The 25,258-nt window shown below is 36.0% G+C and overlaps 6 protein-coding genes, 2 long non-coding RNA genes and 1 other non-coding gene across 10 annotated transcripts; 4 read left to right on the top strand and 5 right to left on the bottom strand.

The window, feature by feature from the left end:
* Positions 1–2,204: 2,204 nt before the first annotated feature.
* LOC106347788 lies at positions 2,205–3,013 on the bottom strand. Its single transcript, XR_007316109.1, has 2 exons — positions 2,616–3,013; positions 2,205–2,546 (listed from the first exon to the last, which is right to left on the bottom strand). It is a non-coding gene; the product is annotated as an uncharacterized LOC106347788 (long non-coding RNA).
* Positions 3,014–3,130: 117 nt separating this feature from the next.
* LOC106424831 lies at positions 3,131–3,797 on the bottom strand. The gene is made up of 3 exons (XR_007316106.1): positions 3,608–3,797; positions 3,264–3,487; positions 3,131–3,186 (listed from the first exon to the last, which is right to left on the bottom strand). It is a non-coding gene; the product is annotated as an uncharacterized LOC106424831 (long non-coding RNA).
* An 819-nt stretch (positions 3,798–4,616) lies between these two features.
* LOC111198799 (cytochrome P450 72A15-like) lies at positions 4,617–7,186 on the top strand. Its single transcript, XM_022688092.2, has 5 exons — positions 4,617–4,977; positions 5,061–5,278; positions 5,551–5,798; positions 6,089–6,458; positions 6,549–7,186. Exons 1-5 carry the CDS (start codon positions 4,632–4,634, stop codon positions 6,972–6,974), a joined length of 1,608 nt encoding a protein of 535 aa, XP_022543813.2. The 5' UTR covers positions 4,617–4,631; the 3' UTR covers positions 6,975–7,186.
* A 3,594-nt stretch (positions 7,187–10,780) lies between these two features.
* Positions 10,781–13,834, top strand: LOC106349232 (mitogen-activated protein kinase 19). Its single transcript, XM_013789169.3, has 8 exons — positions 10,781–11,308; positions 11,408–11,944; positions 12,033–12,092; positions 12,188–12,337; positions 12,421–12,576; positions 12,664–12,875; positions 12,951–13,052; positions 13,127–13,834. Exons 1-8 carry the CDS (start codon positions 11,285–11,287, stop codon positions 13,695–13,697), a joined length of 1,812 nt encoding a protein of 603 aa, XP_013644623.2. The 5' UTR covers positions 10,781–11,284; the 3' UTR covers positions 13,698–13,834.
* Positions 13,835–14,060: 226 nt separating this feature from the next.
* Positions 14,061–16,365, bottom strand: LOC106349211 (pentatricopeptide repeat-containing protein At3g14730). Its single transcript, XM_013789146.3, has one exon. The coding sequence runs from the start codon at positions 16,055–16,057 to the stop codon at positions 14,120–14,122; it is 1,938 nt and encodes a 645-aa protein (XP_013644600.2). The 5' UTR covers positions 16,058–16,365; the 3' UTR covers positions 14,061–14,119.
* On the top strand, positions 16,252–16,354 carry LOC125579428. Its single transcript, XR_007317463.1, has one exon. It is a non-coding gene; the product is annotated as a U6 spliceosomal RNA (small nuclear RNA).
* A 214-nt stretch (positions 16,366–16,579) lies between the features above and the next one.
* On the bottom strand, positions 16,580–18,905 carry LOC106367888 (protein Jade-1). The gene is given in 3 exon segments (XM_048741456.1): positions 16,580–18,302; positions 18,305–18,403; positions 18,884–18,905. Coding segments are annotated over 3 exon segments (825 nt in total). The 3' UTR covers positions 16,580–17,598.
* Positions 18,906–19,707: 802 nt separating this feature from the next.
* LOC106349252 lies at positions 19,708–20,489 on the top strand. The gene is made up of 2 exons (XM_013789191.3): positions 19,708–20,222; positions 20,316–20,489. The coding sequence occupies exons 1-2, from the start codon at positions 19,767–19,769 to the stop codon at positions 20,361–20,363; spliced, it is 504 nt and encodes a 167-aa protein (XP_013644645.1). The 5' UTR covers positions 19,708–19,766; the 3' UTR covers positions 20,364–20,489.
* Positions 20,490–20,545: 56 nt separating this feature from the next.
* On the bottom strand, positions 20,546–22,700 carry LOC111198801 (bidirectional sugar transporter SWEET2-like). 2 transcript variants are annotated; one of them, XM_022688102.2, is made up of 6 exons: positions 22,391–22,700; positions 22,121–22,157; positions 21,424–21,640; positions 21,183–21,341; positions 20,984–21,103; positions 20,546–20,899 (listed from the first exon to the last, which is right to left on the bottom strand). In XM_022688102.2, the coding sequence occupies exons 1-6, from the start codon at positions 22,449–22,451 to the stop codon at positions 20,783–20,785; spliced, it is 711 nt and encodes a 236-aa protein (XP_022543823.2). In that variant the 5' UTR covers positions 22,452–22,700; the 3' UTR covers positions 20,546–20,782. The 2 variants fall into 2 exon arrangements, with proteins under 2 accessions (XP_022543823.2, XP_022543819.2); XM_022688098.2 differs by having other exon boundaries at positions 22,121–22,182; positions 22,391–22,653.
* Between the last annotated feature and the right edge of the window lie 2,558 nt (positions 22,701–25,258).

The raw sequence follows: 25,258 nt of genomic DNA, 5'->3' as shown, positions 1-25,258 counted from the left end.
GGCATTTATCCATTGAAATGTTAAATTAAAAGTAATTTATGTTTAGTTTATTTTAGTTATTATTATAATCAGTTTGTTTGTTTCTTTTTTCTCATAGTAGAAATATTGGTTTGTGGAACGTAAAGGAGAATATCAGTAACATAAACTGAATGACGACTTGAGGCGTTATGATGCTGGATTTACAAAATCAATTTAATTTAGATTTAGTGTTATGGCTTCAACAATGTTAGGAGTAAGGCAATGTGCCGTTTCACGAATTCATTGACTGGATGTCAAATTAGTACCCAGACAATTGAAAATATAGTTTCAAATATGAAAACATGAGCCAAGTGTGAAACGGAAGGTTTGGGGAGTACACGTGATTTTGTGAACTTTAGACCTATCTATTTATGTTTAGTATAGTGACATGTTATTTCCCATTCTATTATTTTGTGTTGCTTAATTCAGATATATTTGCATTTTTGTTTATTTTATGATTAATGGTAAGTTCACTTTCACATTATATGAGTTATGTTTTACTATGATATATTTTCATATTTTGGCTTCGTAGATTCCTAATTGTTTTTTTTTCTAGAATTGTAATGTTAGAGATAATTCACTGCCGCTGCTAAAAAATGTTATTGTTGATTTATATTTTTACGAATAATTAAACAATGGAAATTATTGTTCATTCAGTGAATTCTCAAAAAATGCTTCAGAGGGAAGTAAAATATGTTTTTCTCTGAATAGCATGCACTTGCCTAAAAGTCTTTTGCTTTTATCTATAGGAAATATTAGAATTTAAACTCTCTGTTAGTAACATTGTGAAGTTGGTTAGGATGGAAATATGTAAAGAACAAACCTATCGTGTATATAAAAGCATCTCCAAAAATGAACTCTATTTTCAAGTTTCCAAAACTTTATATTTGAATTTTCAATGTGTTTTTCTCCAAAAGTAAAACTTCAAACCTAACTTCAAAATTATTTATATTTTACACTGTGGTCATTATATTTGTCATAGTTGATGTAAATTCATAAAACTTCTAAATAACTAGTACACATATATAAATATTACAGAAATATTAATTAAAAAAATCTTATACTAAAATATAAAATTATAAATAAAAGTACATAATTAAATATTAAACTACAAGTAAATATTACATTATTCCATAAAATTATTTCTGTAATGCTCCTATATATGATCAACTAGTGCATTTCGAAGAAATAATTCTCTTTATTTTTTATTTGTAGATTACGAGCCAAAAATTGTTGAAATCGGCTATCCTCATAATATGGCCGCTGATAGTTTGATATCATCAAACAAAAAAATCCTTGATCTTTTAAACGAAAGTACAACAAGCAGAAAAAAGGTCATAAGATGATTGAATTACGACTGCAAAATGAAGCAAAAAGTTAGCTTTTAAAGAAGTAAAAGAGGAAAATAAAATATTGCTAAAAAACTTAGCTTCTATCGATGATGTTAATATTCGTGAATACATTCAATCTGAACAAGAAAGAATCGTACGAAAAAGGTGTCTTTCAACAACAACAATCATCTTCGGTTTCACAAAAAAATTTTGGACAATATTTTAGAGATTTGGGAGGTTCTGGAGCAAATTTACTAGACTATTAGTGTTGTTATAATATTTAAATTTAAGTAATAATTATGTCTTCATGTGTCTTTTTAATAAGTTTTTATTATGGTTTTTTGTAATATTCTTGTTGTTTAATTCTAGTTTTAAAATATTATAAATTTTGTTTTAATTATGGTTTTTATTATGTTTTTTTGTAATATTCTTGTTGTTTAATTTTTATTTAATTTCATGTGTAAAGCTTAAATTTATAAAACAAATTTGAAATATTTATGAGATATATAAGTTTTAAGGATTAAAACAATAAACAAAAATATATTTAAGAATTATAAATATGATGTATAATTGTAAGGACCAAAATGTAAATAAAAAGATGAAACTTTAAATTTGAAATTTTGAAAAGTAAAACTCTATATTTAGAGTTTCACTCTTCAAAACTTCAAATTTGAAGTTTTGAAGTTTCTTTTTGGAGAGCAAAAAACTTTATATTTAGAGTTATAGAATTTCTTTTGGAGATGCTCTAAGATGAGTGCGTACATTTGCATGGACTTCCAATGTAAATTTGTGGTTGGATTTTAGATAGCTACTACTGTGTTTTTTTCGTCTCTTCTCGGACCATACGGTGACTTGGATGGAGAAAACATCATCATTTCATTAAGTTTGTAGGACATTGTTGTTTTCTGTTAATAAGTTGACCAAAAGTAGCAAATAAGCAAATCAAAAAGTTTTGGATAAGTGCAAAGTACGAATTTATTGTGCGCATAATTTGAAAACATAGTAGGTGATATCAAGACTTGCTAGTAAATAGGGTCGTAATATCTGAAACTTGAGAAGTTCAAGTCATTTTGACTTGCGAGCTGATGTGTTTCATGAGCAAGACCAGTAGCTACCAGTGAGCTTCATTCCCTCAGAACTCTTGCAGAAAACACATGTAGCTCCTGGTGTATCATCGGCAGGGTTGTGATTGCCTCCCTATCAACGCACCATTTAATATGTCAGATGATTATAGATGAGAACGCGTTCTGATAACGATGGATTTACGTCTATCCCAATGTTAGTTAGCTACTACTGTGTCTATATCAGTTGCGATCGAAGAGTGGAGATAGTGAATGTCTGATGGTTGGAAGAGAATTTGAATTTGGACAGCTGCAACTGAAAAGTTTAGGCTCTGACAGCGCTGTTGGGAGAGCGGAGATGCGGGAGACATTGTGGGCGCAACAGATCCTCCACACTTGGGTCCTGCTTAAAAATAAGAAGCTAGTACGGTATTGACCTGTGGTGACGAATCAAGCTCTGGCACCGTTACTGTTTATATTTTCTGAACACCTCCATACATCAAAGAACTTGAGGAGCAATGACCATCAGTGTAACACAACCGGTGGTGAATAATGTGTCATGTTTGAGTAGGCGTCTATGATGAAAGTGTAAGTAAAAAACTATTATTTGAGCATCTTACTTGTAGAGGAACAACTAACCAGCACTGATCTCATTGCCAAAGTTGAATTGAGTCTCATATGTTGCATTAAAGAATTCACGTTTTCCACATGTATGGTTGCCTTTCCAGGTGGGTTAAGGAGGAACCACATGTTCATTGTTCCAAATTTGAGTTTATCTGTCGCAAGATAAAAAACATGCTTAGAAGGATCCTGAGAAAAAATAAAATTCAGTAAACGAAGCAAGCTTACAGACCTGAGCACGAATCAAGCGTAAGAGATGATTGTTTCTACTAACTGACTCTGCATATTGATTTTTTTTTTGCTGCTAACAGAGCCAGAAACATACTATGTTTCTTTAAGGTCATGACTTGTTCATGGGCAGTTTGAAGCATTGTTTCAGCTTTCACGTAACCAACTTGCAGTAATATAACTGCATCATAGCCTTAGATAAGACTTAACCCATGGCTTTGAGTTGCACTATATGAAAAGAAAGTAACAGAGAATTTTATTCTATGATGTATACCTGAACTGAGAACATGAGGCTCGTAGTAAAAAATGTCACTGGGAGAATAACAGAAACAAATAGAAGGCTCTTACCTTGGAGGAAGAGCTGCATCAGATGTTGATTCACCAAAAAACAGGTTAGGTGTCCTTAATTCAGGCCTAGAGTTCTTGTGTCAGTCATTTTTGTTTTTCAGTTTTGCGATACCATTGTAGGTTCATTAACCAACAACGTTCTATTTGGAAACAGACAAAGCAGAAAAACTGTCTATAACTTATCAAAAGCTTATATCACTCTGAACAAAATTTTAAATCATCATAACTGAAATAGAAAACTCAAACTCTTGACATTGTGCATATACAGTAAAAACTCTATAAATTAATATATATATATATATATATATAAGATTTTAATAAGATTATATATTCACATAAGATTTTCTAAAAAAATATTATCATATCATTTCATCAATTTATATTATATTTTTAACTGGCTTAACTCGGAACCAAAGAAATTATTAGTTTAGCGTGTTTATTAATATATCGAGTATTAGTTTATAGAGTTTTTATTGTATGATAGGAATTACCACATGTGGCAACACAATTTTGAATAAAATCACAAACATATTTAAAACGAAAAAAAAAAGACCAAGAAAATTACATATTCACAAAGACAATAACATATTTTTTTTAAGTTAAAAAAGTTAAAACCAACCATGAATGTTTGACTAATGTTTTTCTTAAAGAGATGTAGTGACAAAGAAATGTCAAAAGGTTGACGGTCATGCCTCTTACCCCTTACGCAATTTTATAGCCAATATTCACACAAATCCAAATTTTCTGATCGAATGCAGTTGTAAACAGTAGTCAAAAAATTACGTATTCACAAAGATAGATAATAACATATTTTTATATAGTTGAAAAGTTAAAACCAACCGTTGCTAATGTTTGACTAATCTTTTTCTAAAGAGATGTAGTGACAAAGAAATGTCAAAAGGTTGACGGTCATGCCTTTTCCCCCTTACGCAAGTTATAGCTAATATTCACACAAATCCAAATTTGCATCTCGCGCAAAACATAAAAAATATATGACATCAGTGGTGAGGTCATCACCACATTCATGCATATATATAGATCCCGAGAATGCCATCAGATTATCTATCTCCCTCTCTCTTCTCTAAGAACGAAAATGGAAGCATCAGCTGCGTCAGTAACAGTTTCAGTAGCTATAGCTGCTGTATTGTGGTGGATATGGAGAACTCTAAATTGGGTTTGGTTTAAACCAAAGATGCTTGAGAGTTACCTGAGAAGACAAGGTCTTGTCGGAACTCCTTACACGTTACTTGTTGGAGATGTGAAAAGGGAATATAGCATGACGACGGAGGCAAGGTCCAAACCCATCAAACTAACTGATGATATCGTCCCACTTGTCTTGCCCTTCCCCTCTCACATGCTCAAGACTTACGGTAGGTTTCTTGATTCCTATCTTTTAGGAACATATTAAAGAACAAAAGGTTTTAATTTTTGTATCTGTATGTGGTTGGAACAGGAAGGACTTTTTTTACATGGCGTGGACCTATACCAACCATCACCATTACGAGCCCCGAGCAAATCAAGGAAGTGTTGAACAAGATTTATGATTTCCAGAAGCCAAATACATTCGCCTTGAGCAGACCTGTAGCCAGTGGACTCTTTAGTTATGACGGTGATAAATGGGCTAAACACCGAAGAATCATCAACCCTGCTTTCCACCTTGAGAAAATCAAGGTATTGCTTTCATTTTTCTATAGTCCCTAATCACATTAGCGTACTTTATGTACATAGCTGGTTCTAGACACACTCTAATGAAACATTCGGCTAAAGAGTTATTTATACATAGGTTACATGATCTTCAAATTATAAAAAAAAAATTATTAAGATTGAACTAAAAATATTTATGACTTCTAATCTCAGATTCGGCCTTGTTTAGGTATGATATATGTATGTATGTTGGTTGCTTTGGATCTGATCCAGTTTGTGCCTTGTGTTTCTGTGTATAGAATATGGTACCTGCGTTCCACCAAAGCTGTAGCGAGGTAGTTGGCAAATGGGACAATATAGTCTTGGACAAAGGGTCATCCTGTGAGGTGGATGTTTGGCCTTGGCTTATGAGCATGACTGCAGATGTGATCTCTCGTACTGCTTTTGGCAGCAGCTATAAAGAAGGACAGAGGATATTTGAGCTCCAAGCAGAACTATCTGAGCTCATTATACAAGCTTTTCGTAAAGCTTTCATCCCTGGATATAGGTATTGAGAACCTCTACTAATCAGGTTATAGTAAGACTAGGCCTCTAGACCATGCTTTATTTTTCTGGCAAACTATTAGGATTTCATTAAAATCAAATACGGTATAACACATTACATTAAAATATAACTTACAACAAATACATTTTTAACAAGAATTTGAAACTGAAAAAGTACACAATACTAACTAACTCATCCGTAGAATAGATTGATTTCGCTAACTTTATCCATCTTCGTTCTCGATCTTATAGCTTATAGCTTGACTAACCATGTTGTCTGATATCTCTACGTAGTTATCTCCCAACGAAGGGTAATAGAAGGATGAAAGCAGCAGCTAGAGAAAGCCAAGCTATACTGAGAGGGATCGTTAACAAAAGGCTAAGGGCCATAGAAGCTGGGGAAGCACCAAGCCAAGATTTGCTAGGTACACTTCTTGAATCGAATTTAGGACAAGGTAAAGGAAACGGAATGAGCATTGAAGATGTGATAGAGGAGTGCAAGTTGTTCTACTTTGCTGGACAAGAGACAACTTCAGTACTTCTAGTTTGGACAATGATTCTGCTAAGCCAACACCAAGACTGGCAGGCTCGTGCTAGAGAAGAAGTCAAGCAAGTTTTTGGTGATAGAGAACCCAATGCAGAAGGCTTGAACCAGCTCAAAGTTGTAAGTAAAACAAAATTAAAAAAACAAACTTGAAAGTGACTTCAGTACTCTGGTTGTGTTATCATGATTTTTGCTGAATGTTTCCAACAGATGACGATGATATTACAAGAGGTCCTTAGGCTATATCCTCCAGTAATCAATATGACTCGAGCCATTCACAAAGAGATGAAGCTAGGCGGCGTGACGCTACCAGGTGGCGTCAACATCACTCTACCTATTATGCTAGTCCAACGCGACATCCAGCAATGGGGTAACGATGCAGCAGAGTTCAAACCCGAGAGATTCAAAGATGGCATCTCAAAGGCAACAAAGAGCCAAGTCTCCTTCATTCCCTTTTCTTGGGGGCCAAGGATATGCATAGGCCAAAATTTTGCCATGTTGGAGGCAAAGATGGCAATGGCATTGATTATACAGAGATTCTCCTTTGATCTTTCTCCTTCCTATGTCCATGCTCCTTACACGGTGTTCACCCTTCACCCACAGTTTGGTGCTCATCTTATAATGCACAAGATATAGTTCCATTCCATGACACATGTGTCATGTTTTCATATGAGCTTATTATATGTAAGAGAAATAAGATTAGTCAAGTTATGTTCTAACCCATGGTTTTTAGTCGAGAATGCGTCTCTGACTATTATATCCTTTCAACCTCTGAGTTTCCTTGTGGGTTACGGCAGATATTTAATCATATTTGTCTCTATTCTCAGTGGAACTTTGATATTAAATCTCTCTGTGGAATGTGGATGCTCTGTTTCAAAATAAAAGAATATGCCTTTTGGACAAGTACACGACATACACAATTGTTGATGTGCCCTGAACCACATGCAACTTCTACTGCCACTTTCACAGGACCACTATGGTATGCATTATATTTTGATTTTATTGACATGATGCAGCATCCTCTATTGTCTTCTTTTATCAACTTTATGTATTTGCATTATTGTTTTTTTTTAACTTATGTAATTGCATTATTGTTGGGTATAATAATGGGTTTTTGGAATAAAAAACCCTCACGTATGTTTTGTTTGGATATAAACCCCTCAATTAATGATTCAATGTATAAACCCCTCAAGTCCGTTTGTTTAAGGAATCAACCCCTCCGTCACTATTGACGTTAAAAGCTGTGAGTTGCAGTTAAGTATAAAGCACAATGTTCTTTAAATGACCAAAAAACATCACAGCTTTGTATATCTTCTTATGCTCAAGTAATTTGTGTATTATGCTTATGTCGATTTTTCTTTTTGAACATTTGTTTATGTCATGTTAACTACTAAGACTTACATATGTTAGAAAAAATCGCTATTCAGTACTTATAGAGAACACGAGCTTGAAACCTTGTATGTATGCAAATGAATTATCTTTCACTAAAGCCTATATATTGACTTGTCGTGTACGTACAAGAGTAGTAACAAGATTACAAGAATTGTAAAATGGACCAAATTTGTCCAAAGCTTTCAGTTGCAGGAGAGAAGACAGTTCATAACGTATATATAAGTCTTAATAACAAAATGAAACACCAAACTCCAATCGCAGAAAACTCTTTCACCCTCTTTCTTCTGTGTGTCTCACAAATCCTTGCATCTTTGTTTTACAATTTTGACGCAGGAAACACAAAACACAAAATGATTATCTAACCCTCTGTCCACACAATTAAAACTCAAAAATCCCTCAGGCTGAGAAACTAGGGTTCATCATCTATGTGTCTTAATAATTTGGGGATTTTTTGGAACACTTAGGGATTTAGAGAGGTTATAAGTCGTGAGATTAAACTACTTGTTGTTTTGAGTTAAGGTTGTGCTGTTTTATTAAGAAATCATATAGTTTACAAAATAATCAAAACACATCGTATTGTTAAACGGTACAATTAACGGGAGGGGTCGATTCGTTGAACAAACTGAATTGAGGAGTTTATGCGTTGAATCTTTAATTGAGGGGTTTATACCCTAAAAAAACATACTTGACGGGTTTTTATGTTAAAAATCCTATAATAATATATATGTATCAGACTGAATCTCAGCAAAAATGTATAAATTAACTTATGGTCCTCTGTATATATTTTTTTGGTAAAAGGTCCTCTGTATATTTCTGGTATAGAAGATTGAAAAGGATGTTTTGGTGTTATACGTTATTAGATATTTTCTTTTACTTGATGTAACAGGCGACAAAAACTTATTAGCATAATAATGTTGATATTTTTTTTTTTTGATCAAGCATAATAATGTTGATAAGGATTTGTTTTTAATATTGAACACTGATTGAACTATGAATTAGGTTCGTTGATTCTTTTAGAGGCTACCAAACAAAACAAGAAAAAAAAATCTACATGTCTGAGATATTTCTGAGTCTTGCAATACCACATTTGAATAAAGATAAAACGAGTATGTTTTTCATAAAACAAGAGTTATGTTTTCATGTGGTAAACTTTATCCTTTGGGAAGTTTTGATAGTTTTAAAACGCACATCTGGATGAAAACAAGTAAACAAAAAACTACTCGATTAACGTTTTCCAGTCAAAGGAGTAGCAAAAAAACTGAAAGTATATTTCCTGCGGTTTACCTGAAAAATAAATATGTCAATTCATACCAAAAAATGAATATGTCAAACAACACGATCTAGTATTTAAAATCCGTACTAAAAAGAACCTCAAGAATATTAAAAATGTGTCAGGTCGCCTAAAAGTTTGGATTGACTTCTATGTCATGCTGAAAGCTAAGCCTGAAATCTCAAAATTTTCTGCAAGTTTGATATATTATATGAACTTGTAACATATTATTTTAAGCAATTATCAAATGTATGGAACAATTTTTGGTTACGGAGGCCTTATCAGTTTGTGCTGTGATATAGAGATACCGACTTTACACGTTTCCAATACCATCACAATGTAATTATTAAATAGCTTATTGACTTGGTATGTATTTTTATTATTAAAGAAAAGGTCACCACAACGATGAAAGTGTGATGGAAAATGAAAGATTAACTTTAGTTGAAATGTTTAAATATTGTCACTTGACACCTTGCCCTACATTGATATATTAAATGATACTATTTATGTGGCTTAAGATTTGAGATTCTTTTAGATCCGTGATATTGTATGTCTTTTTCATGCTTTAGTTAATGGACCGACTTTGCAACTCACCCATATGTTTAAATACCTCAAAACTATATTATTTTGTGTACAACTATATATATATAAACAGATAACTCAAGTTGTAAAATAAATGAATTACTCAAAAAGAAAGTTAGGAACGAACGTTAACTTGTATAATTGACATTTATTTTCCACGAGTATCATAATGTTTTATATAATCATTTTTCTTGAGACTGAGTCAGAGAAACCAATGAGCGACATGCAGTCTTTTTTTTTCAAAAGGCTCATGCAATCTTATTTGGTGATCTTAACTTTGTAGCGGCAACAATAGCAAGGTCGCTTGCGGAAATCATCCTATAGTTGTTTGACACTTGAGTCTTCTCATTACTTATAAGTTATAATCGTAATCACGATAGTAGTAAAATTATTAATTTATTATTAAGAAACTAAAGTAATAGTAATTGCTATTTCAATTGCGGCCATGTGTATAAACTTTAACGATAGTTAGGTAAGTTATACGGCTCTATTTATAAACTTGTGGGATTTATTAAAGGGCAAATCTCCAAAATAGCACTTTTCTAAGTTTATATCACAAAAATAGCACTCAAAAACTAAAATGACCAAAATAATATTATATTTTTTGAAAAATCTAAATTTTTTTATTTTTCAAAATTTGAAATCTTATCTCCAAAACCTCACTTCTCAACTTTAAACCCTAAAACCTAAACTCTAAACCCTAAACCCTAAATTCTAAATCCTAAACCCCACCTCTTGAGTGCTATTTTTGTGACTTTTGGCCTTGAGTGCTAGTTTGGGAACAAAAACTTGATTTAGTGCTATTTTGGTCTTTTTCTCTTTATTAAAGCTTTAATCATATTTATTGACTGAAACATCAATGACAGTGATCAAGTCACCAACTTGACTGCCCACCAATTTTTGCCAAAATTATAATATTACCAAGAAAAATGACCAATTTAGGGGGTAATTGAACCATATGATAAAAATAGTGGCTAAAATTCGATTTATGAATAGTTGGATGGTTAGAATTTAAATAGTAAAAAGGGTCGCCCAACGGTAGGTTGCCTCACAACGGGTCTATCTCAAAAAAGAACACCGACAGTGTACCTAACGGTAACAAAACAATCCTCAGAGTTTGTAAAGAACTACGAGAATGCCATCGCCTCGTGACCTGTCCCCTCGTACGCAAATAAGTACCACGAAAATTGCTAAAATTAGATTTATATAACCAAACAAACAAACAAACATTTGTGAGTGATCTACAGATCTCCTCTCATCTCTGGATCTATAGATCTTATTCTCATCTCATCTCCGAAGAAGAAGCCTTTTTTCTCTGTTAAGTGCATTCATCGGGTTTTGGTTTCTGGGTTTTTTTTTGTGATTCCAAGAATCGCCATTTTTTTCATTGGTCACTGTAAATTTGTTTATTGAGATCTCCTCTGAGATCATTCATATTAGAAAAGGGTTTCTTTTTTTTCTGGTTAAGGGTTTAAAGGTTGCTGAGTTTTGGATTTTGAATCTGAGGAAGACGATAGGGTTGTTGAGCGAACGGTATCCTTCCCCGGTTTGGTTTGGTTCGGTTTAGTTTGGTCTAACTTTCTCACCTTTCTACTTATTGGTTGCTGAGAAAAATCACTGTTTTTTTTATCATTCTTCTTGCCTCCTCTGTTTCGTCGAATCATCTGTAAAGACTCGACCTTTATAATCTATTTCGAAGAGGATGCAGCAAGTTCAGGCGAAGAAGGTTAGTCTCTGTCTCTTCAAGTATGTTTCTTTCGTTGTGAATCTGATAGACTTTTAACTAGTTTTGCTCTGTTTCTTTGCTTTTGGTGATGCAAAACAGAGCATGAAAGAGATAGACTTTTTCACAGAGTACGGCGACGCAAACCGTTACCAGATCCTCGAAGTCATCGGGAAAGGAAGCTACGGAGTCGTGTGCGCAGCCATCGACACGCACACGGGAGAGAAAGTCGCCATCAAGAAGATCAACGACGTCTTCGAACACATCTCCGACGCGCTCCGTATCCTCCGCGAGGTCAAGCTTCTCCGCCTCCTGAGGCATCCTGATATAGTCGAGATCAAGAGCATCATGCTTCCGCCTTCTAAAAGAGAGTTCAAAGACATTTACGTCGTGTTTGAGCTCATGGAGTCGGATCTGCACCAAGTCATCAAAGCTAATGATGACTTGACGAAGGAGCACCATCAGTTTTTTCTTTATCAGATGCTTCGTGCCTTGAAGTATATGCATACAGCTAATGTTTACCATCGTGATCTTAAACCGAAGAACATACTGGCTAATGCGAACTGCAAGTTGAAAGTTTGTGACTTTGGACTAGCGAGAGTGTCCTTCAATGATACGCCTACCACAGTCTTTTGGACGGTTTGTCTCCACCTTTCTCTTGATTACCTACTCAGTTTTGGTAATCTCTCCAATGTGTTTGAATTTGCTTCTGTCTTTCTTGTTTCAGGATTATGTTGCGACGAGATGGTACAGGGCACCTGAGCTCTGTGGTTCATTCTGTTCCAAGGTACTTGTGTGTGGTTGTGAATTTTACAGATATAACTGAGTTGCAGTTTGTAGATGGTTCAAGAGACTGAGTTGCGGTTTGTATTCTTTGTGCAGTATACTCCAGCGATTGACATTTGGAGCATTGGCTGTATTTTTGCGGAGGTGTTGTTAGGGAAGCCTCTGTTTCCTGGTAAAAGTGTGGTTCATCAGTTAGAACTCATCACAGATCTTCTTGGCACACCAAAATCAGAGACCATTGCTGGAGTATGTTTCATTTTTTGCTTCCTCATTACCAAGTTTCTATTTTTGTTTGCTGGAAACTAATGATATATGTATCTGTAACGCAGGTTCGAAATGAAAAAGCTCGAAAATACCTGGGGGAAATGAGGAAGAAGAGTCCAGTCCCCTTTACGCAAAAGTTTCCTAACGCAGATCCTTCAGCATTGCGCCTTTTGCAAAGACTGTTGGCTTTTGATCCAAAGGATAGGCCAACTGCTACAGAGGTGGCTTGCTTCATTCCTTTCATTAGTGCAGAAGGATAGGCTCTTGTTTATATCTCAGCTCCTTAACATTGTGATGTTATTTGACAGGCCCTGGCTGATCCTTACTTTAAGGGTCTTGCTAAGATTGAAAGGGAACCTTCTTGTCAGCAAATCTCGAAGATGGAATTTGAGTTTGAACGAAGAAGGTTAACAAAGGATGACATTAGAGAGCTGATATACAGGGAGATACTAGAATACCATCCTCAGCTGCTCAAGGATTATATGAACGGATCTGAAGGCTCTAGTTTCTTATATCCTAGGTTCTTACTTGCATCTTTCAAAACCATTTTTTCTCATTTTTCATTTTTGCTGATAGATTGATTTTGATGTTGCAGTGCCATTGGTCATCTGAGGAAACAGTTTGCGTACCTAGAAGAGAATAGCGGCAAAAGTGGGCCAGTCATACCTCCAGAGAGAAAGCATACTTCACTTCCTCGGTATTGTTTTCTCTTCTGTGCAGATTGATTCAGTATGGCACTTGTGATTAATCTCTTCATGTTCATCTTTGTAGGTCTACAGTCCACTCCAGTGTAGTAAGCTCCAATGCTCAACCTGGCTTGAATGCACCAGACACTCGACGTGTTTCTTTCGAGCCTTCAAGAAATGGAGTGGTTCCATCAACTTCAGCTAATCCAACTAAACCTTTACGACCTCCTCCAAGAGTACCATCAGCTAGACCAGGCCGTGCTGTGGAATCATCATCTGTAACTTATGCGAACAACAGGAACCTCAAAGAGTCGTCACATGATGCAAGGACATCTTACTACAGAAGCACAGTACCCCCTCCACAGACCGCATCTCCCAACGGTTTCTTCCATCCTAACACCATGAACCAAGAGAAGCGTGGTGGTGGTGGTACAGAACCTGCTTCTCAGCCAAAACCGCAGTTTGTCCCAACACAATGCAACTCCGCAAAGCCAGCTGAGCTGAACCCAAACCCTTATGTCGTCCAATCACAGCACAAGGTGGGTATTGATGCTAAGCTGTTGCAGGCACAATCCCAGTACGGTCCTGCTGGAGCCGCCGCGGTTGCAGTAGCAGCACACCGAAGCGTAGGCACGGTTGGGTATGGCATGTCTTAGAATTAGCCGTTTGTTGGTGTCAGGTGATGATTGTTCCCCTCATTCGTCGTTATGTAATGTAAGTATTATTGGAACCAGGCCTGATTTGAACTCATCTGAGATTGTAATAATAAAAAAAAGTTTCAGTTTTAACCTCACCAAACGTCTCTATGGGAAAGCCAAATGTGCTCTTGGAAACAGCTCTGCTAATCCTGGATCGAGGTGATTTCAGTTTTCAAGATTGGTCCCATCACTCTGGGCTATAATAATACAGAACAATGGCCAAACAATTGTTGTTGGTTCGTAGATATTCTAATCCGGAAACGATCGTCTGTCACACAACATTATTAGTAAACTATAATACTCTTTCAAGGTTATGAAAATCTCGAAAAGAAGGATATTATGACTAACCAAAATTTGGCATAATCGTCGAGCAGCGTACACTAATGACCACCTAATATATGAGAAGTCAACGGGCTTAAACAAGCCTCGATAGATTCATATTCCGGGTGAGTCTTATCGCTGTTAAAGAACGTGTGAATCTCATGCTTGACCTCAATCCAGCTACTAGCTGCTGTCTTCTTCATATTCAGTTTTTTCATTGCGTCTCTAAGGGCCAAAACTCGCTCGTATCCACCGGTTTCCATATACATATTAGACATTAATATATAAGCGCCGCTATGCTCTGGCTCTAGCTCATATAACCGCTTTACAGCCAATTCCCCCAGGCCTATGTTGTTCCCGTGGAGACGACAAGATGCTAATATTGACCTCCAGACTACAGGATTATCCCCCACAGGCATTGTTACTGCTAACTTATATGCTTCTTGTAGCTTCCCTGCACGGCCAAGCATGTCTATCACACAAGTGTAGTGATCACTCGTTGGAATAACGTTGTATACCGTCTCCATCTGCGCCAGGAACCTTTTCCCGTCGCTAACAAAGCCTGAGTGGTTACATGCTTGTAGCAGCCCAACGAATGTGATCTCATCAGGTCTGACACCTGCTTCGCACATACGCGAGAACATATCCAAAGCTAGCTCGCCGCAGCTCTGGACACCGTAACCGTTAATCATAATGTTCCAAGAAGCTGAGTCTTTACTCCTCATCGAGTCGAAAACCGTCTGCGCATCTCTCAAGTCCCCGCATTTCGCGTACATGTCCATCAAGGAGTTGTTGATGAACTCATCGTTGGAGTTTCGGTTTAAGAGTCCGTTGACGATCATGTATCCATGAATCTCTCTTCCCTGGTTCAACGCAGCTAAACGACCGCAAGTGGGGAGAACTGTCGTCAACGTAACGAGATCAGGTCGGATTCCGGAACAAAGCATCCTGTTGAACATAGCTAAAGCTCCGTCATGATCACCACAGTAGTCATGAACACATAAAACAGAGTTCCACGTAAAGATATCTCTCTCGTTATCCATCGCTTCAAAGATCTTAACCGCTTCCTCTAGCCACCTACTCTTTCCATACATATCAATCAACGCATTCGACACAACGGTTCCAGAATCAAACCCCGTTTTCACCGCGAGGCCGTGGATCGATCTACCATTGTCAACATCCGCTAACACAGTGAACGCTGACAAGACGCCGGTGACTGTATGCCTACTCAAGGCAACACCTTCTTCACGCATTTGACTAAAGACTCTCAAAGCATCCTCAAACTTAAATATCTGAGAATACCCAATAACCAAAGCGTTCCAAAGCACACTATCATCTCTCTCAGGCAATTCGTCGAACACCTTCTGCGCATCCTCCACTACCCTAAACTTTAAATAAGAACTCACTAACGCACTCCCTACATAACAATCCGAATCAAACCCAAGTTTAAACGCTAATCCATGAACCGTCCTAACATCAGAAACCTCCATGGCATCGCTTCCTTTAAGCAAACTTGGAAACGTATACTTATCGGGTAAAATTCCATTAGCTCTCATCTCTTTATACATCTCAACAGCATCAAAAGGAAACCCATTCACAACAAACCCAGAGATAATCGCGTTATAAGCGAACACGTCTCGCTCGGATCCACCAGAGACGGAGATCGCTCGCCGCATGAGACCGCACTTAGCGTACATGTTGACGAGGCTGGTGACGGCGCGAGGGGAGTCTTCGAGAAGCCCTTTCCGGACCATGAAGCCGTGAAGCTCTCCGCCGGAAACGGCGTCGTTGCGGTGCGCGCAGCGTTGCAATGCGGCGATGCAGGTAGCGACATTGTGGTGCTCGTATCTCTTCGGGTGTTCTTCGATTCGGGAAGAGAGTGTGGAGTAGAGAGATGATAAAGGAGAAGGCTTTATAGTGGAGAGGTTTCGTGGGAGTAACCTCAGAGTTCCGATGGAAATTTTTTGAATCTGGATTCGAAGGAAGACGACGGTCATGTTCTTGGCTCCACGATTTTGAAATTGAGCTTTCTTTTTAGTTGCTTTTTATATGGTTGATAACGTTAATGGGCTTGATACAAAGAATAGGCCCATTAAGGCTGCAAACGAGCGAGGAGCTTAAAACAGTCCCACATCGTTCAAGTGAAGAGAAGAAGCTGTGTTTATATAGCGACGGAGTGAAGAAGGTGATTGTCCCTTCGGGGACATCCGATAAAATTGGAACGATACAGAGAAGATTAGCATGGCCCCTGCGCAAGGATGACACGCACAAATCGAGAAATGGTCCAAATTTTTTTTTGTTTTTTTTTCTTTCTAGATCGATTCAATCTTCATCTGTTCTTCTGGGTTTCGATTGCTTCACGTTCTGAATCAGAACTGGCGTTTTGCATGCAAATCTGCGAGAAAAAGAGTCACTACACGTTTCTGAAACCGTTGAAGTTCTAGGGTTTTTGTTAATTAATTTTAATGGAACTGAACTTTGAGTACTTAAGACACTCTGACTTGTGTCGTTGTTGCAGTTCTGATGGTCGGAGAAATTCTCGATCTCTGTTTGTTTCGAGGCGGCGGCACCAATGCCTTTTGTTAAATCAGATTATTGGTATGAGATTCCGGTTAGGTTATCAGCATTATATTTCGGTTAACATGCTCTCAAGAAAAAAAACATGCCTCTTTGAATCTAATGCAATGCTTCAAACATGATTGAGACAGTAAAATGACTGAACTTGTTAAGTCTGAGTTTGAAGAGCAGAACATAACCAATTAATATCCTGATCTATCTGAACATCCGTCAGTGTCTTGGCAGTTGATAATCATCTGTTTTTGGTAGCTACTAGCATCAAAAAAATTCTCACTAAACACTTATTGACCAAGTGACTAGCTTTGTACAGCTAAAAACCTTTCACACTATACACTAATAATATATTATACATGGTTTTGCAATTGTTGTGGACCTGTGGTACATGAAGAATTGAGTTAATTGTTTTGTGCAACAAACTTACTCCTTTACATGTTTGGGACTCATGTGATCTTTGACCCTTATCATCCGAGTGAAAAGGCTTACCAAATTATTACTGATATACTGATGGATAAATACCTTAACAATTGAATTATTTTAGTCAAATGGTATTAATCTCTTGAGTGTACTTTGATTATTATATTTTCTACGGTTTAATCATAAGGATGCATTTCAAGAAAGTGTTTCTTATTTGATTTACGATCACAGAGTAAAGAGCAGAAGATGATCAACATCCTGATCTATCTTCCAAAAGAAAATATAGTCAATGATCATCATGACATAAACCAGAAAAGGATACAATGAGAAAGGAATTAGATTGATCAAGCTTTAGCCTTATGCAAGTTAATAACAATTCGAACATAGCATAAAACTTGCCGAGCATGAAACTTCTTGGAGTTGCAAGTAAAAGAGTGCTTCTGGCCTTCCAGCTTTCTGCAACTCGTTATCTTAATTTCTGGCAACAATCTTGTACGTCCCACTTTCCTGTTGCTGACAAACAAAAACTTATCATCAAAACTAATCCCTACACATTTTTTACACAACTAAATAGATAAGTATATGATGATGCAAATATTACCCTCTCCCACAGTTTAGTATGCTCATCACAGAAACCAACAACAATACCACCACTCTTCTTCCCTTCACGGTACTCAACACAAAGATCTTCCTTCAACCCGCAAGTAACGTGGAACCCCAACTCACACTTCATCTCAGAACACTCTATAACACACCCACCTCTAATCTCGCACAAATAACACACATCTTCCCATCTCTTACTCTGTATCTCGCTGCAACAAACCCCTTCCCTTCCTTCAGGATCCTCAAAGTAGACTTCCGGCACAAACAACGAGCATGTGATGTGAGCCCATCGACCATCCTTTGTCGGTTTCATCTCCCCACCTTTGGTTGTACACAAGCAGCAAGAGAACATCTTCTCTCTCTTCTTCAACGACCTTGACGCAATACACTGTCCGCAAAACCAGTCACCTTCTGGTATAGCCTTAACCAAAGGGTTACCATAGCAAGAAGCATGGAACACTAAGTCGCAACCGTCGCAGAACACGATTGGGTTTTATGGATCACCGTCTATACTTTGACATACATCACACATAATCCCATCTTCTTCTCCATCTAAAGGATCAATATTCTCTTTATCACCATCATCATCTTCTTCTACTTCTAGACTGGTTTCAACCATTAAAGCTCGATCCTTTTCGACTTCAGGCTTTTATACTCAACGTTCAGATCAAACGGAGAAAAGGGATTATCGGAAACGGCGTTTGGTGAAACGGTGAATGGGAAAGAACACCAGCCACGTTTTTGAAAGTCTCATCAACAGAAATTAAAATTTATAATTTTTACCCGCCATATTTAGTGGGCCTAGATTCGGCCCATCTCTGATATTAATCGGCTTCTTAGATGAACAACAGTTTTATTAGTGTGGGTTGTTCAAAATTGTATGCAAACCAAAAGCCAGAGCAATGCTACGTACAAAAGGATGACTTGCTTTGCTTTAAGTTTCATGAGTTGTTGACATTTTCATTCATGTCCTTGTGGTGGATGTTGCTGCTGCTGCAGATCATAGCCACCAGTCCAGGCAGCTGGTGGTCCATAAGGAGGAGGATAATAGCCTTCAACGCCTGCATCTATGTGCCTGAACCAGCATTGTCATCATCTATAGGGTATGTGCACCTAGAACTACAAGAACATGAGATATGTGAAGATAATTGTCATTCAGTTTGCTCCATGATGAATCATGAAAGTCAAAGGTGAGATTAGATATCGAACAAGAACATGAACAAACAAACCTTGAGCGGCTCGTGATGTCATAAAAACTTTGTGTCCCTACAAGCTACTGAGATATATAGTTATATAATAGCATATTGCATAAGCTATACCAAAAGCAAAACAAATTAACAAACCTTTTTTTCTCATGTTTTTCGTCGGGGTGGAAGCTAATCCCTTGGATATCTACTCACCAGTGACAGGCAAGCCCGGTTGTTCTACGTAGGAGTTAAAGAACCATAGCCTTGACCAATAGGACAACTTTTATCCAATGGAAACCACTATGGTTATTAACAAACCATTTTAAGTACCAACAAAGTTAATATTTCATACTAAATGTGCTATGTATTGTGCATGGATTAAATGTTATTATAAAAATAATTTACAATTTCAATTATTTAAATGGGCATTTTACCAAATTATAAATTTTATACCATTTAAATGTCGAGTATTTCTGTATTTACAATATATATTCTGAGTTCACTAAGATTATGTAATTAATTCAATACTCAGAAAATAGTTATTTATTTATTTTTAAATGAAAAGATATGAGTATAACTTTGGTGTTGAAGCATCAACAAAAATAAGTGTTAATAAGAATTTATATTGTTTTCCATTAACGATTAATTTCTAATTAGCCCTTTTTCAAAAAAAAACGATTAATTTCTAATTGCGGAAAGGCTACAACGGCTACAGTTTCCAACTTCCATAATGAACCATGAAAGCCAAAGGTGAGATTAGATATTGAATTGAGGGGAAAAGAAAACTATATAGGGTATAAATATTAAATAACATAGTAATGAACATTAAATATATCGGTGGAATTCACATGAAGCTCACCATTTTTACCTATATACGTTCCTCACCCTTTACTCTCCAATAGCTCTAATAGACCCCAAAGAAACAATGGAAGCCTTGTGGAAGTTGGAGGATAAACTGAAGCTAACAACGAAAGACGCGGTAGTGATCTTGGTCGGAACAGCGGCTGCAGTAACGCTCCTCTGCATAGCCGCAGCGTTTCTCAACCGCAATTCTCGAGGAAAGCAAGTAGCAGACGCGGAGTGGGCGTTTGTTGAGTCAAGAACAATGGATCAAAAGAGGAACTGTAAGTGGAGCAAAGTGAAGAGAAGGTTGATGGGCTCGTTCTGTTGGAGCTCTGCAGCTAAGTGGATGGAGATGGAAACACGACCGCCGCCGCAGCGGACATTGCTTGCGGTTAAAGAAAGGAGTCTTAATGCGGTTGATCAGGTTTGGCAGCGACCGATTCTGATGGGTGAGAAATGTGAACTTCCACGGTTTAGTGGTTTAATATTGTATGATGAACGTGGCGATCCGATTCAGCATTCTCCATCTCAAGAAGAAGTGAGTGTTTGTTTACACTTATTCTACATTAGACAAAAACAAAATTGTTTTTGGTTAGAGATTGATACAATTGTTCTTGTTACTGTTTTGCAGGTTAAACAGACTCCTCTGGTAAGAACAACTTTGAGAGATTTGCTTTGATAGTTGTTTTATCGAAGTTTTTCATGTGTAACAAGTTTTAAAACCGCCATGAAGGGTAACACAGAAACAAAACATGTTTATGTAAACCAATGTCTTATGTGATAGAGACAAATCTTCTTCCTTTCTTGTGTGTTTATTTGTTTAGATAGGCCAAATGGAAAAAGAAAAAAAAAAGCAATATCTTATGAACCAATTGCTACAATTTGATGCAAATGTTCTATAACAAAGAAAAAAATCTTATTGACAAACAAATAGAATAATCTTTTAGAACAAACAATATATGAACAAATGTTCTTAAAAATCAACCTACCAGAGATCTCCATCACACACACAAACAAAACCCACATCAGTGAATCTTTCATGTGGTCTCACATAATCTTAAGCAATTGAGCCATCAAAACTAGCTTCTTTGCTGAAACTCACACATAAGAAACAATCAAGGGCTCTTTTGCTTCCTCCTCTATAGAGTTTCTGTGGTAGTAGCAATACAAAGATAGCTGCACAATACCAAGAACCGTTCCTATTCCATTTGGTGTCTGAGTTTTCAAAAAAAGGTTTGTTAATACTTTTAAGAGAAATAACACAAACTACAATCACACTCACTGAAGAGTAAAACTTACATAAACAAAGGCGTCACTGTTGAATAGTCCGAACATGAAGAAGGAAGCGCTCATCAAGAAAGTCGATAGAGAGAGATAAAACGGCATGAACTCAACACTCTTTGTCTGAATCACTAAGTTCTGAAAAACACAAGACAACTTAAGCAATAAACAACGCTGAACACATGAAACTATTTGCTTGGGTTTCTTTGAAACTTACAATAACAAACAAGGGCGAAGCAACCATCGAGACAAGAGAACCGCAGCTCAAGAACCCGACAAGGTACCATCGTGTGACCTTCTCAGGTATCTGCAAACTTCCAGCTACAACCAACGCAACCACAGCAAACACCACAAGAAGCAAAACAAGCATCCTCATCTGCCATGATTCAAGATCTTGATTAGAGATATAACCAACATTTTTAAACATTTTTTTCATGTGAAAGAATCAATCAAGAAACCTTGGTTTTCTCGTCTGTATGCAAGATGAAGAGGATAATGTAACAAAGCTGGAAAGTGGCTCCAACGCCATTAACAGTCACAAGCATGAAGTTTCTTTGGGATACGTAAGGTGAGCCATACCAAAGGCAGATCAAGCAGTTTAAGAGAGCGTAAATATATGGTAAACCAGAGAATTGCTCGGTAGATTTGTTCCTCATGATTCTCCTAAATGTTGGCCTGGAGATAAAAAACAGACACACACCCACATATAAATGAGAAAGAAACCAGTGAAGTGTATAGATAAAGAAGAAAACTATGTTTATTACAAGCAAGGAGTACAAGATTTGTTGAGATCCAACATTAATATATAAATAGGTAAGACTAATCTACTTATCGCCAATTGGATTTAAGTTGGAAGCCTATGATAATTTCAAATTTAATATAATATCAGAGTTTCATTTGTTGATTCAGATAGGGTAGTCCAAAAAAAAGTTTATTATCGGTCCTAAGGGATCCGGTTCGAGATGGACTGATAATAGTCATCACATCTTGAGAGGGCATGTTTAAATCTCACATTGAAAATTTGAAGGAACCAACACTAATATATAAGAAACTAGAGCCATTCAATTTCTCGCCAACTGGTCTAAGTTGGAATCCAAGGACAAGTCCAAATTTAATAAAATTAGTAAATGATGATGAAGAAGAAGAAGAACTCACATCGGTGAAACAAATAGCCCAAATGCAAATATGTTACCTGAAACAGAACAAACAATGCAACACTAGTAAACATCAAGCTAGAGTTCTTGTTTTTAGTGCCAAAGAAGAAAAGAGCAGACCAGAAATGGCCAGACATATCTCTTGATTTGGTGATACTCATGGCAATAAAGCCAGATGCAATATATGTATATCCATTAAACTAAAAAGGAATCAAAACGTACCAAAGAAAAACCACAGTGAACAGAATCAAAAGCAGATTAAAGTTTTTACCTGCGATTCCAGCAACATCTTTCCACATGGAGAAAGAACCATCTGCAGTAAAGAACTCCATAAGAAGCTTCTCTGTCTCATACAAAAGAAGAAAGAGAGTCTATTTGATTTACTTCAAAATAACAAAGCTTCAGCTTTTCTTCTTTGCTCTGTTCTGTTCTTATGGAGGCAGAAGTTTTGCAAAGAAGAGAGAACTAATATAGAGACTAATGACGGTGATTTGTAATAGAAGATGACTTTCTTTATAGAGCAAAGAGCAAAAGATTGAATGCGTACGACCGACTATATATATGAGGTCCACATTTGGCTGTGTCTACTTTTTCTACCAAGAAAGTTACGTATTTCATATTTGTTACAAATTACAAAATGACATGAACACGTTAAGCATGCGTATAATCTATCCAAATTTCTATAAAATAAATTTTTAAATAAAAAAGAATTTAATTAAATTGATATTTGACTAGTAAGACTTCATCGATTATTATTCTTTAAAATTAAAATTTCCGTATTGGAAATAGGATGTAGTCAAAGAGTGAATAGGCTAAGGGTTTCAAATCCAAAAGGATCAAAACTAGCTACAGAATTATGTGCGTTTATGAGATTATAAACTGTATAAGTCTGGTTTCAATCATTTAAAATAAAATTTACTATGTCAGGTGTAATTTTTTTCTTTGGATATTCCAGTTTCATGAATATTCCGAAATAATATTGCAAAATGCGAAAACGACGTCCAAGGGAGACGCTTAATTAAATGTCTTCTCGATTGAGCTCGAGCTCTCGAAATATTCCACTTGATTTATCTAGGACAGGGGCGGGCCTGAGCACAAGCTCATCAAGCATTAGCTTGAGGGCCGATAGTGTTAAAACTAATTTAGGGGCCAATTACATCAAATGTCTGATAGTTCAGATGGCAAAATTTGGTTGCTAATTAACCTAGGGGACTGAGTTCGAAACGCATATACAACAAACTAGCAACGATTTTTTTAAAAAGAGTTATTGTAGGGCCAAATAAATTTTGGTTGCTTCTGGGCCTACATATGTCAGGCCCGGCCCTGATCTAGGATAACTCCTGACCAATCATTTTTTTCTTGTGGATTGAGTTTTGGAACTTTTTGTGTGGTTTACATTCGACATTCCCCTGGACAAGAAATTATAAAATAACAAATACTAACATTTGCTCGTTGTATGTTCTACTATATCCAACAAGAGCACCTTACTTTTAAAAAGAATAAGAAATGAATGCTAGTGCTAACATATGTTGTAAAACCTTTGGTGTTTTTTTAATTGATTAACTTTAAAAATAAGAAATGCATGCTAACATAATGCTAACATATATTGTCCAAAAAAAAAACTTTATACAAAAAAATAAAATCTTTTTTCTTATGAAATGAAAACAATAATTCTAACCAAACTAGTATACTTCATCTGTTTCAAATTATAATTAGTTTTGATTGAAAGCACATGGATTAAAATATATTTGTATTTAGCATTTAATCAAACAGAAAAAGTGACCAGTCAAATAAATATTTCTAAAATTTCTTTTAATTTTTTTGTTTAAATATTGTTTTATCACTTTACTTTTTTTTATTGGACTTTGAAAACAAATTAAATTGTGAAACAAAAAAAAGATCAAAACCACATATATATTGAAGGGGGGCCCATATATTGAAATAGAGGGAGTATATATATATATATATAGGTCACGTAAGACACGAACAACAAGTATTTGAACGTGTTTTATGATTTACCATTCAATACATAATCTGATGTAACACAGGTAAAGCTATTCATACGTATTGTTGTTTAGTTCTTAACCTTATATATCTCTTCTTTTTTTATATACAAGTATAAAGTATTTGGTCCTTGACGTTGATAATCAGACAGCCATATGGACCATCGACATAAAAGTGTAACTAAGACAAAATCAATTGCGTTTAAATTTTTTGACCTAACAGAAAACCATGTTATAAAAAAAAACATGCTTTAAACACGCAATCAAAGATATATCTATCTAAAAATATATACATATTTGAATTTAATAAAATATACTTAATCGGTGTTCAGTTCATCTAACTATATTATGAATTTTCAGATGTTGCATACGTACTTAATCCGAATATAATTGTAATCAGTGACGTTGAGCAATGTGTTCATGACTGTAAACTTAACTTTGCTTTTTTTCAAAAAAAAAAACAATGTGTTCATGACCATATGCATGGTATATATTCTAATAAAAGATCACAGTAGCGTCTTATAGGAAGCAATGCATCCGAGTATTGTGAAGGATTCCATGAAACTCATTTGTCTCCTGATTTGAAAAAGTTGATGACTGATGAGCACTTGTGAATCACAGAGGAATTGAACATCGCGGAAACTTCTCTCCTCAGAAATGTACTAATAAAAACTAGAAATTTGTATCAAACGATAAGAAGAAGAAAACTTTTAAAAGTATGTTTAGAAAATGGCCACTTGTGAAGAAATTCGTTTTGCATGTATATTTTTTTGAACGTTGCATGAGGTTTTTCTTGTAGTCCTTATCCAATAAATTTATACTTTTTGTTTTGTATTATTAACTAATCCATATCTTGACCAACCAAAGAAATAAAAAGCTTAATCAATGTTGTAAATCAATAATAATTTGACTAAGCCATCTCGCTGATGACCTAAATTACAAACCAAGTCACGCGATCTTTATACAAAGCGTTGGACAACTACATTTCTTCTTTTTAAGTAACTTAACGTTACGCAAATGTCAAATATCACGAGTACTTCTCATTTGTCTTTTATTTGACTTTCTTCATCAATTTTTCGATTATAAGGTCTAAAAAGTGTTTACCCAACGTTTACGTGGTATGGAAAAATTATGAA

This window comes from Brassica napus, chromosome A1 (genome assembly GCF_020379485.1).
Source record: "Brassica napus cultivar Da-Ae chromosome A1, Da-Ae, whole genome shotgun sequence".
Taxonomy (NCBI): domain Eukaryota; kingdom Viridiplantae; phylum Streptophyta; class Magnoliopsida; order Brassicales; family Brassicaceae; genus Brassica; species Brassica napus.
This window is presented reverse-complemented; position numbering and strand designations above follow the sequence as displayed.

Excerpts from the sequence above, each read along its gene's own strand:
- LOC106349211 (XM_013789146.3), bottom strand. The coding sequence starts at position 16,057 with ATGACCGTCGTCTTCCTTCGAATCCAGATTCAAAAAATTTCCATCGGA.
- LOC106349232 (XM_013789169.3), top strand. The coding sequence starts at position 11,285 with ATGCAGCAAGTTCAGGCGAAGAAG. Across the intron at positions 11,309-11,407 it reads AGCAAGTTCAGGCGAAGAAG|AGCATGAAAGAGATAGACTT; the intron begins GTTAGTCTCTGT and ends GATGCAAAACAG. Across the intron at positions 12,338-12,420 it reads AATCAGAGACCATTGCTGGA|GTTCGAAATGAAAAAGCTCG; the intron begins GTATGTTTCATT and ends TCTGTAACGCAG.
- LOC111198799 (XM_022688092.2), top strand. The coding sequence starts at position 4,632 with ATGCATATATATAGATCCCGAGAATGCCATCAGATTATCTATCTCCCT. Across the intron at positions 5,799-6,088 it reads GCTTTCATCCCTGGATATAG|TTATCTCCCAACGAAGGGTA; the intron begins GTATTGAGAACC and ends ATCTCTACGTAG. Across the intron at positions 6,459-6,548 it reads GCTTGAACCAGCTCAAAGTT|ATGACGATGATATTACAAGA; the intron begins GTAAGTAAAACA and ends TGTTTCCAACAG.
- LOC111198801 (XM_022688098.2), bottom strand. The coding sequence starts at position 22,471 with ATGAGACAGAGAAGCTTCTTATGGAGTTCTTTACTGCAGATGGTTCTT. Across the intron at positions 22,183-22,390 it reads AGATGTTGCTGGAATCGCAG|TGTTGCATTGTTTGTTCTGT; the intron begins GTAAAAACTTTA and ends GATGTTTACTAG. Across the intron at positions 21,104-21,182 it reads CTTCGCCCTTGTTTGTTATT|AACTTAGTGATTCAGACAAA; the intron begins GTAAGTTTCAAA and ends TGTGTTTTTCAG.
- LOC106349252 (XM_013789191.3), top strand. The coding sequence starts at position 19,767 with ATGGAAGCCTTGTGGAAGTTGGAGGATAAACTGAAGCTAACAACGAAA. Across the intron at positions 20,223-20,315 it reads ATTCTCCATCTCAAGAAGAA|GTTAAACAGACTCCTCTGGT; the intron begins GTGAGTGTTTGT and ends ACTGTTTTGCAG.